Source organism: Manis pentadactyla, chromosome 6, assembly GCF_030020395.1.
Source record: "Manis pentadactyla isolate mManPen7 chromosome 6, mManPen7.hap1, whole genome shotgun sequence".
Classification (NCBI taxonomy): Eukaryota; Metazoa; Chordata; class Mammalia; order Pholidota; family Manidae; genus Manis; species Manis pentadactyla.
In genome coordinates, this window is record NC_080024.1 from 114,836,988 (window position 1) to 114,848,967 (window position 11,980).

At 38.0% G+C, this 11,980-nt stretch overlaps 1 protein-coding gene across 1 annotated transcript in view; it reads left to right on the top strand.

Moving 5' to 3' along the window:
- AKAIN1 (A-kinase anchor inhibitor 1) overlaps window positions 1-4,745 on the top strand; it is a 47,787-nt gene extending 43,042 nt beyond the window's left edge. Inside the window, exon 2 of the mRNA XM_036905875.2 lies at window positions 2,728-4,745. Coding sequence (XP_036761770.1) covers window positions 2,728-2,921 — 194 coding nt within the window. The 3' untranslated portion in view covers window positions 2,922-4,745. The remainder of the gene's footprint in view (window positions 1-2,727) is intronic.
- The last annotated feature ends 7,235 nt before the right edge of the window (window positions 4,746-11,980 follow it).

The window sequence follows — 11,980 nt, forward strand, 5'->3', positions numbered from 1 at the left end:
TCCGGAGTTTAGTAGGGCATATGGCTACACAGTTTGCAATTCTATCTCTTAGTATCCCCAGTGGCTTCCTGTTGTAGCTAGGTGTGACCATGTGACTATGTTTCCCCAATAGAATGTGAGCAGAGTGTTTGTAACTTCTATGATAATTCTTTAAGAGGAAACTGCTTGCCCTTTCTTTAAAAGAAAATTTAATTTTCTCTTTGGCTACCTTCCATATCTAAATAGAATACTGGTTAACCAGCTCCACTAAGCAGTTGAATGCAGTATAGTAGAAAATGACACAATCATAAGGTGGAAGGAAGTAGACTCCTTAGATAACCTGGTGGAGCAGAGCCGCCTATACACTGGAGTACCTCTGGACTATTACAGGAGACAGCAATAAATAGCTCTTGTGTGAGCTCATCTATTTTCTCTGAGTTTCTCTGTTACAGCAGCCTGATCCATACCCTAAACAATACATAGTGGTGGACACTGGGTGCTCAGAAACCACACTGAGTGTTGAGTACATGTTATCTCACTTAATTTTCCAACAACTCTTCTAAAAGAGGTCCTACTTGCCCATTTCATAGATGTGCAAACAAACTTAGAGAGTTGGGGTGACTCTGCCCAAGATGGCATACTTATTAGTGGTGGAAAGAACTTGGACACAGCTCTGAAGTGCTTCAAAACACATGTTCTTAATTGTTGTGCCCTTGTACCTCTTAATATTACTGTTCACTCTTTTTCTACAGAGACTATCTGAAGTATTCTTCTCTACCAATTTAAAGGTTCAGTCTGTTACACATTGTAGCTTCTGACTCCTTCTTTGATTGGTTTAGTGTTGATTGCTCATTTTGTTTTGCTTTTTTAGAGGGAAGGGAGCTGAGAATTTTAGTCCTTTAATTTTGAATAGATTCATCTTGCCTTATTTGCTAGACTGTAAATCCCTCAGGGGATAGTGCTGGTGACACAAATGCTGCATAAATGACGATTATTTGTCTAAAGAGATAAGAGCTATCTAGTGTTCCAGAATGACTCAGTATTCTCTTGGGTGATGAAAACCCAGATTTTCTCATGGGTTTATATATTCTGCAGTTAATCAGTCCTGGTTGAAAGCCACCCCCATTTTAAATATATTTTCATGGTAGCAGCATATTTGAATAAAGGAGACACCTGAAAAGATTATTTTGAATAAGGAATGATGCCTATTCTATTTATCACTCTAAATATAAGCAGATGGAATTTAAAATTTTCACAATTGCACTTTAGCCAAATGTTAGATTCATGATGTTCTGCCATGTATGAGTTAGTAATAACTTTGCTGCATAATAAAAGAAAGTCCAAATAACATTGTGTCTAATAAGATATTTTTTCTAACATGAAAGAGGCCCGGAGGTGAGCTGCTGAGGACTAATCTGGTGGGTTCTTAGTCACTGGGTTCTCAAGCTCCCTCTTTTCCTTCCAAATACCTGAAAATGATTTCCATTATAAAGTTTCCCTCATGGTTAGTAAGAACCCCTGTAGTGACATTCATGGTGTCAGAGTTACTGGCAGTGGGATGGAGAGAGGGCAAGGGGGCTTTATCTGCCTATTCCCTTTTTAAGACATTTTCCAGAATTTTCTGTAAGTGAACTTCCACATCATTGGTCAGAATTAGCTATACCTAGTTATGTAGCTGCCCAAGAAAATCAAGGTTTTGTTTTGCTTTCAACTAAGCAAGAAGGGGAAGAATCAGTATTGGGTAGACTACCTGCCTTCTACCTAGAAAATTCCCACCACTCTAGATTAGGTGTTGGCAAACTATGGCCCATGGGCCAAATCTGGCCTGTAGCCTTTTTTTATATATGTAAATAGTTATTGGAACAAAACCATACATATTCATTTTTGTGCTGTCTATAGTTGATTTCATGCTACAATAGCAGAGTTGAGTAGTTGTTACAGAGATTGTAAGGCCCAAAAGTCTAAAATATTTCCTATCTGATCCTCTTTAGAAAAAGATTGCCCATCCCTATTCTATATTACAGAGGATGAATGAATGACTTATTTCCTTGGGATGCTATTCCAGGAGCAGATTGAGCTTAATATGAATTCAGTAACAATGTATTCTTTTGCAGCCCCATGAAGACATTTCTGTTAGGCATATGTTTGGTTATAAGTAACATAAAATCTGATTAATGGTGGATTAAATAAACAGGAGTTTATTTATATCTCAGATAGAAAGAAGTCCAGAGCTACATGGTCCATGGCTGGCACAGATGCTGAATGATTTCAAAACTGGGCTCTTTTTTTCTCCCCAACCATGCCCAGAATGTTGGCTTCCAAATCCATGCTTTTTGTCAGAGAGCTGTAGCACCAAATGGCAATTATGTCTGCATCCCACACAGGAAGAAGGGACCAGTGCCAAAGTCCAAAGAAGGCGCATGACTCTGTCCCTTTCCAAAAATTTTCCCAGAGGTCTTCATTGGCCAGGACTATGTCTCATGACCACTGCTAGCAGCCTAGGATTCTGGGTTAGTGAGAATATAAGTTGGAATACCCCATATTCCAGGGGCAAACAAATGGAGATTCTGTTGGAAAGGGTGAAGGGAAGGTGGTAATGATATGGGCTCTATAGGTTCCTCACTGTTAACTGAGCCACTCTAGCATGTTCCATAGTCTCCCTCCCTCCCCGATTCCTCTTGCTCCTTCCTGTCACGGTTCCCAAAATTAATTTTGTTCTTTTCACTTCCCTTTCATATTTTGGGCTAGGTGAGAAACCTGGAAATGAGCCTGAAGAGGGAAAGCTGCAGAGTGCCAGCAAACAGATTGTGCAGAATGCCATCCTGCAAGCTGTGCGGCAGGTCTCCCAGGAGAGGCGGCAGAGGGAAGAGGCAACTGCGGACAAGCGGGGCAGCTTCCAGCTGGGCGTGGGGGAACTAACCAAGAAACATGAAAAGAAGTAACACAGTGCATTTGGCTCCTGCCATATGCTTGGTTTCTGGCCTTCCTCTTAGTATAGGATGTGTTGCCAAAATGTTGCCAGTAGAGTGAAACCAAAGTGTCATCGGCACCTAGCAGTAGAATGAACTTGCGCTAGCCCTTGGCTGAGAAGCACTGTTTTCAAAGAGTGCATTAGAAGATTCTGTTTGTTTTAATGCGTGCCTCTGCAACATAGTGAAGCCAAACACGACGTTGTAATTGCAAAAGTAATTTTGCAGCACAATTCACTTTTAAAGTTCTTTATTAAAAAATGACCTGTCATGTTTATTTACTTTTGTCTTTTATGCATTTATGCTGTGAATTCAACCAGCAGCCCCTTTTTTGCTGAAATGCTAAGTTCTTTAAAACACTTTAAAAGACATGCTGGAAAGGTGAGGTAATGGAGTTTGTCACCTTTGATTATGGAATTGAAGTTTTTTATAAACCAGGGTCAGGTCCAAGATCAAATTAAGCAAAGCTAAATTCTAAGACTGGATCCCTCAAGATCTTAACAAGGCATGCATTTATATTACTTTTTTAAAAGGAGGTGGTTTGTTGTGCAAGAACTTAATTTCAGTTTCAATTCTCTCAATTGTTTGACAGTTGTGTTTACTCTGTGTAGAAATCCTTTGGAAATATTATGGATTTCTTTTTCCTTCTCCAGATTAAAATATGACAGGTGAATTTATATGCATGAGTTCCCAATAACTCTTTAGCAGCCCCATGAAGAGCAACTGGAATCGTAGATTCCATCTTGGAGATACACCAGGGAATGAGTATGGTATTGCAGTGTCCTTGGGAGGAGCTCTGGGGCCTAATAAATGTTCTGTTGTCATTAGGCTCTGCATTTGCACTAGTACCTCCTAAAAGAAACTTTTCTTATCCACAAGGTAGAATTATTTTTGTTGAGATTAGAAAATCACATATATCAGGAATAAGTTACACTTACAATGGGAAAACTATTTTTTCAACTCTTTGAAGCATGAAAATACAGTAGAAACAAAAAAGTGGCAGTGTTTTGAATGCAGTTATGAAAACACACGTGTGTGTATGAAAACATCATCTTTATTATAGCAGTATGAGCTTTCCTCCACCCCCATGGGATAATGCACATCTCTCTGGAGTCCTTAGAGCCCCATTTCCCAGACTTCACCAAAGTTACCAAGTTGGTGCTGTTGGGGACAGAAGAATTAGACCTTTATTAAAAAAACTTTTGGCTTTAGAGTATCAATATCTACATAGTTTTCTTAAAAAGCAAAGTATTAGCATAAAGTGTGACTGATATTAAGATACACTTTTAGAATTCTAATATATTACACTTTTCAGAATGGATAGTGTTGATGATAATAGATGAGTGAAAACAATCTCTTTTCAGCTCTTTTAAACTAGCTCACATGATGGAAAATTCACAGGGAGAATGGCTGCAGGAGGGCACAGGGGGGTTAAAACTTAAATATGGTTTATTCATAAATTCTTTTAGCAATTGAAGAATTAATTTCAGTTGACCTGAAGTCACGATGTGATGTAGTTACACAGTGTAGACAGTGGAATGAAGGTATTAAGGGAAGTTATTCAGAAATTTCCACAAGTGAAAAAATTAACCCAATGCTTGTAGTTTGTAAGTGATATGTCACCAGGTCTACTAAAATATCTGGACGTAACCAGCCCTGGATTTTACTATCACATGGCAGAAACACATAAATGCACAATCTTTCCTCTCTAGCATGTCTGTGCAAATACATTTGGGATCTTTGAAAACATCTGATTAATCTCTGTATCTGAATATTGTTTATAAATAAAATATATCAGCTTCCAAATTATGTCATTTTAAGGAAATATTTCTAAGCCCTACTGTTAGGCTCATTGTATATTTGGACAATGAGGCATCCCAAGGCTGTTTTCCTACATATCATGACCCTGAAAGGGCTTGCACTGCACTGTCTGAGGAAATGTGGGATGATGGTTCTTGAGGCTTGGAAAGAAAAAGAGGTGTGCTAAGAAGTGACCTTTTGATCTCAGGAAGTAAAGGTAAGTGGATCTGGAAAGTTGAGTGTCTTTCATGATGTTTCTGAGATAGAACATCCACAGCAAGCAACAGAGATATTGATAAGTTCTTGGAAGCAATCCCTGCACTCCATAAATTGGTGCTATGTTGGCAGAATTCTAAGAAGACTAAGCCATAAAAATAAATGCGTCTGTTAAACTCTTAATTACCTCTCTCTCAGTACAAAGATAAAGTTATTGCATGTTCAAGGGGCCTACAGAACTTCATGGGCTTTCGCTTGGTTATTATCATAAGCCAGCACATAGATTTTGGTTTTAGGAATTAGTAGGAAGATGTATTTAATGTCCTTTATATTTCTGATTTACTCCATGGCAAGGCATATGTGGGCTTCCCACTCTGTGTTCAGTTGTTCATCTTTTGCCTTGCCTGTCCCTGGAGTAGACTAAAGAGAGAAATCCTTTTATGTGACTTTGCTCTTTTGTAATAATCTCTCTGGTGTTAACAGTATTATAAAGAGAAGCAAAATAAATTACTGCTTCGTGGGCTTCCCACACACACAAACATACACCTTTTTTTTTTTTTAGCTGCTTAGTCTTCCCTTAGGGTAGCATTTCAGGTTATGAATAAATCAATCAACCAAATAAAAATAATCATTGTATTTATGCCATCAGGAATGAATAACTGGCTAATTTCAAGGTTTTATGGTCTCTATGAAAAAAAATACAGAGAGGGAACTTTGAGTTTATCCACTGTAACAATTTTAGCAAAATAATGAGTAAAATCTCTGGAAAATCAGGTATACATGTAAAGAGTAAACACTTGAGCAGATTCTTCAGTTCATGTAAGGAGAATGTGGAAACTACAATAATGAAATTGTCATTATGATGATATCTCTCAAGTGTGAGAAAGCTTTCTGAAGTATATTACTACACATTAGCTCATGTATCTCATTGCCGCAACCTCACAATAAGGTGCAGTCAGGAGGATCTTATTTTCCTTTTGCAGGTAAAGTCATACTGACTCTTGGAGAGGGGAAGTATACCTAGGTGGTGAAAAGTGAGTATTGTGGGCAGAAGAATACATGAATAACTGACCATGAACTTTGTGAGCATCTCCTTTAGCTAGGAAGCTGAAGAATATAAATTCTGGGGGTATCTATGTTAAGATGGAAGAATAAAACTGCCTTACAGAATAACTTTCTGAATAAGAAATGTAACAAAAATAGTAAAGGGCCAACAAAAATCATCATTAATGGAAGCAGTTCAATGCTATTAACCTGAAAAGGTGGTAGTGAAGAAAAAAAAACTGGAAAGAGGGAATAAAAAAGATCATAACAGAGCTGGGCAAGTTCACCCATCTTTCGTCTGTTCCTCAGAAGCCACAGTGGTTAAGTCCACAGATCCTGATGCACATGTGGAGAAAGGTGAATGAAGTAGTGACTTTATCATTCGTCTGTTGTCTATAGTGCAGTAGAAATGGCCATTGGGAAGAAACAGGTGAAATAGGAGAAGTGATTTCTCCAAGACAGAAGTGACAATCAGAAAGAGAAAGGAGAAAGGGAGGGAGGGATGAAGGGAAAGAAAGAAAGAGAGGAGAGAGAGGAGGAAGGAAGAAGAAGAGAAGGAAGGAATTTAAAAAATGCATATTTAAAAATCATCAAATTCTAGAAAAATGGATAAAAATGTTTAACAGCAATAGTTCCAGAATAAAAGAAAAATTCCTGAAACTTCCAGGCAAGTAATTTACAAAGGTAAATAGCATCAGGCTGGCATTATGCTACTTCAAAGAAACGTTCAGTACTCTAGTATAAGGGAGAAGATTGTACAAAGTAGCTCTGCACTTTAAAAAGTAAAGTACAAAGTAATGGTATTATTCCCAGCCAAGATGTCAAATAGGAATAAAGGCAAACAAAAATATTCTTATGGGAGGGGGGAAAGAATGGCAGCATAAGAAGTGATGCAGAAACCTCCTCCCAAAACCACATATAACACAAAAATACAGTAAACACAGCTAATCCTGAAAGAGCAACCTGAAGACTGCAACAGACCGCCTACATCTGGGGAAAAGAAGATCTCACAGAAAAGGGTAAAGCAGCAAAACTGTGATCCAGTGGGACCCAAGCCTACCCCCCACCCCAGGTCACAGGCAGGATGAAGAGAAAGGGAGTGGGGAGGAAGTAAAAGGCCAAGAATGCTGAACACCCACCCCTGGAGATCTGCTCTTGGAGCATGAACACAGATTACATGGTGCTCTGGAGATTAGAAGGGTTGGAAAGCAAACCTGAGGTGAAATACTCAGAGAGATTGAGATACTAGCAGCTTGTGGAGAACAGGTATCCATAACTAGCTGCTCTGGGACAAAATAAAGGCAGGTACTTTGAAAGACTTCCTAACAGTGAGAGGGCTGTTAGAGGGGCAAGGATTACCAGAGCTTGCTACTCAGGAGAAAGAACAGGTGGACAAAATCATCCTGGCACACTCAACACAGCAGGTTGGGGACTTTCAGGAACTTCAGGGGCACCATCCCCCTGGCTGGCAATGCAGTGCTGAGGCCACCCACTGCAATATGCAGCCTGCCACTCCTTCCTCCAGGCATGCACTGGTCTGCACACCTGCTGACTCCACCATTGCACCAGGCCAGCTGGAGGGTGACTCTGCCAATGGCAGCTATAGGGGCATAATGCAGAGGCTCCTCCCTGCATGTTCAGCCCACTGGCCATGGCAGTGGAGGCAGGCACTGCAGCCAGGAAGCAGGAAAGAGCTCTTTCCTCCTGGAGAGCACTAGCTGCACACTCCTGCAACCCCTGCCATCACTCCATATGCTCGGCAGTTCCAGAGAATTGAGCTTCTGGGTACTAGAGGGTGCCACCTATACAGTTATTATTCCATAGTAATCACTAGAAATATGAAATGGCAAAAGAATTTTGTACAAACAAATATCCCATAAAGACCAGAAAGAGGGCTCAGTGAACCTGAAATCACCAATCTTCTTGATAAACATTTCAAAATAAAAATCATAAACATTCTTATGGAGCTACAGAAAAATATTCAAGATCTCAGGGAGGACTTCAAGAGAGATAGAAACTTTGAAAAACATAGTATGTGAAATGGAATACACAATGGAGGGATTTAAAAGCACATTTGCTGAGTTAGAGGAGAGGAGATGGTAAATGAAATGGAAATTAGAGAACAGGAATACAAAGAATGAGGCACAGAGAGGAAAAAGGATCTCTAGGAATGAAAGAAGAGAAAGAGTACTGTGCAATCAATCCAAATGGAACAATATTTGCATTATAGGGGTGCCAGAAGATGAAGAGAGAAAAAAAGGGACAGAAAGTGTCTTTGAGAAAATAACTGCTGAAAACTCCCCCAATTTGGGGAAAGAAATAGTCTCTCAGGCCATGGAGGTGCACAGATCTCCCAACACAAGACACCCAAGGAATACAATAGCAAAACATATAATAATTACCATGGTGAAGATCAAGGACAAGGAGAGAGTATTAAAAGCAGCCAAAGAAAGAAAAAAGATCACTTACAAAGGAAAACACATCAGGCTATCATCAAATTTCTCAGCAGAAAACTTATAGGTCAGAAGGGAGTGGCATGATATATTCAATGCAATGAAACAGAAGGGCTTCAAACCAAGAATACTCTACCTAGCAAGATTATCATTTAAATTTGAAGCAGGGATTTAAAAATTTCCAGATAAGCAAAAGTTGAGGGGATTTACCTCCCACAAACAGTCTCTACAGTATATTTTAAAGGGACTTTTCTAGATGAAAGTGCACCTAAGGCTAAATAGCTTTACCAGAGAAAATAAAACCATGGTAGAAGAAGTAGACCAATTAATTACTAAGCAAATGAAAATTAAATCAACTACCCACAAAGTCAGTCAAGGGATACACAAAGAGTACAGAATATGACACCTAATATATAAAGAGTGGAGGAGGAGGAAAAAGAAGGGAGAAAAAAAAGAACCTTTAGATTGTGTTTGAAATAGCATACTAAGTGAATTAAGTTAGATGCCAGATAGTGAGGAAGCTGCCCTTGAATCTTAGGTAACCACGAATCAAAAGGCTGCAATGGCAATAAGTACATACCTATTAATAATCACTCTAAACATAAATGGACTGATTGCACCAATCAAAAGACATAGAGTTATAGGATGGATAAAGAAAAAACAAGACCCATCTATATACTACCTACAAGAGACTCACTTCAAACCCAATGACATACACAGGCTAAAAGTGAAGGGAAATAAAAAGATATTTCATGCAATGAATAGGGAGAAAAAAGCAGGAGTTGCAGTACTTGTATTAGACAAAATAGATTTTAAAACAAAGAAAGTAACAAGACAAAGACAGAGACTACATAACGATAAAGGGATTAGTCCAACAAAAAGTTATAATCATTATAAATATCTATGCTTCCAATATAGGAGCACTTAAATATGTGAAGCAAATACTAACAGGTTTAAAGGGGGAAATAGAATGCAATGCACTCATTTTAGGAGACTTCAACACACCATTCACTCCAAAGGACAGATCAACCAGACAGAAAACAAGTAAGAGGACAGAGGCACTGAACAATACATTAGAATAGATGGACACAACAGACATCTACAGAACACTCCATCCAAAAGCAGCAGGATACACATTCTTCTCAAGTGCACATGGAACATTTTCAAGAATAGATCACACAGTAGACCACAAAAAGAGCCTCAGTAAATTCAGAAGGACTGAAATTGTGCCAACCAGCTTCTCAGACCACAAAGGTATGAGACTTGAAATAAATTATACAAAGAAAACAAAAAAATTCACAAACAACTGGAGGCTTAATAACATGCTCCCAAATAATCAATGGATCAATGACCAAATAAAAACAGAGGCAAAGCAATGTGAATTGGTAAGAAATGAAAACAACTCAATATCCCAAAACCCGTGGGATGCAGCAAAGGTGGTGCTAAGAGGAATGTATATTGCAATACAGACTTACCTCAAGAAAGAACAATCCCAAATGAACAGTCTAAAGTCACAATTAATAAAACTAGAAAAAGAAGAACAAATGAGGCCCAAAGTCAGTAGAAGAAGGGACATAATAAAGACAAGGGAAGAAATAAATAAAATCAAGAAGAATAAAACAATAGAAAGAATCAATAAAACTAGGAGCTGTTTCTTTGAGAAAATAGACAAAATATATAAACCCCTAGCCAGACTTATCAAGAAAAAAAGAGAGTGTATACACATAACCAGAATCAGAAATGAGAAAGGAAAAATCACTATGGACACCACAGAAATACAGAGAATTATTAGAGAATACAATGAAAAATTATATGCCAACAAATTAGATAACCTAGAAGAAAAGTGCAACTTTCTAGAAAAATACAACCTTCCAAGACTGACCCAGGAAGCACCAGAAACTCTGAACAGAAACAATTACCAGCAATGATATTGAATTGATAATCAAAAAACTACCTAAGAACAAAACCCCTGGTCTAGATGGCTTCATGGCTGAATTTTATCAAACATTTAGAGAAGACCTAAAACCCATCCTCCTTAAAGTTTTCCAAAAGTAGAAGAGTAGGGAATACTTCCAAACTCATTCTATGAGGCCAGCACCACACTAATACCAAAACCAGTCAAAGACCCCACCAAAAAAGAAAATTAGAGACCAATATCCCTGATGAACATAGATGCAAAAATACTCAACAAAATATTAGCAAACTGAATTCAAAAATACATCAAAATGGTCATCTGTCATGATCAAGTGGGATTTATTCCAGGGATGCAAGGATGGTACAATATTCAAAAATCCATTAACATCATCCACCACATCAACAAAAAGGACAAAAATCACATGATCATCTCCATAGATGCTAAAAAGCATTTGACAAAATTCAACATCCATTCATGATAAAAACTCTCAACAAAATGGGTATAGAGAGCAAGTACCTCAACATAATAGAGGCCATATATGACAAACCCACAGTCAACATCATACTTAAGAACAAAAAGCTGAAAGCTTTTCCTCTAAGATTGGGAAGAAGACAAGGATGTTCACTCTCCCCACTTTTATTCAACATAATACTGGAGGTCCTAGCTACAGCAATCAGACAACACAAATAAATAAAAGGCACCCAGATTGGTAAGGAAGAAGTCAAACTGTCTCTGTTTGCAGTTGACATGATTTAAAAACCCTGAAGAATCCACCCCAAAACTAGTAGAAGTAATAACTGAATTCAGAAAAATTGCATTATACAAAATTAATACACAGAAATCTGTTGTGTTCCTATATATGCATGATGAACTAGCAGAAAGAGAAATCAGGAAAATAATTCCATTTGAAATTGCATCAAAAGGAATTAAATACATAGGAATAAACATAACCAAGGATGTAAAAGACCTATACCATGAAAATTACAAGACACCCATGAAAGAAATTAAAGAAGACACCAATGGAAGACATAAATGGAAATATATCCAATGCTCATGGATAAGAAGAATTAATATTGTCAAAATGGCCATCCTGCCTAAAGCAATCTACAGATTCAATGCAATCCCTATCAAAATACCAACAGCATTCTTCAACAAACTAGAAAAAATAGTTCTAAAATTTCTATGGAATCACAGAAGACCTCAAATAGCCAAAGCAATTCTGAGAAGGAAGAATAAAGCTCAGGGGATTACTCTCCCTGACTTCAATCTCTATTACAAAGCCACAGTAATTAAGACAATTTGGTACTGACACAAGAATAGACCCATAGGTCAATGGCACAGAATAGAGAACCCAGATATAAACCCACACATATATGGTCAATTAATATACAATAAAGGAGTCATGGATATATAATGGCAAAATGACAGCCTCTTCAACAACTCATGTTGGCAAAACCGGACAGTTACATGTAAGAGAATGGAAGTGGCTTATGTTCTAACTCTATACACAAAAGTATACTCAAAATATCAAAGGCCTGAATGTGTCATGAAACCATAAAACTCTTAGAAGGAAATATAGGCAAAAATCTCTTGAATATAAACAT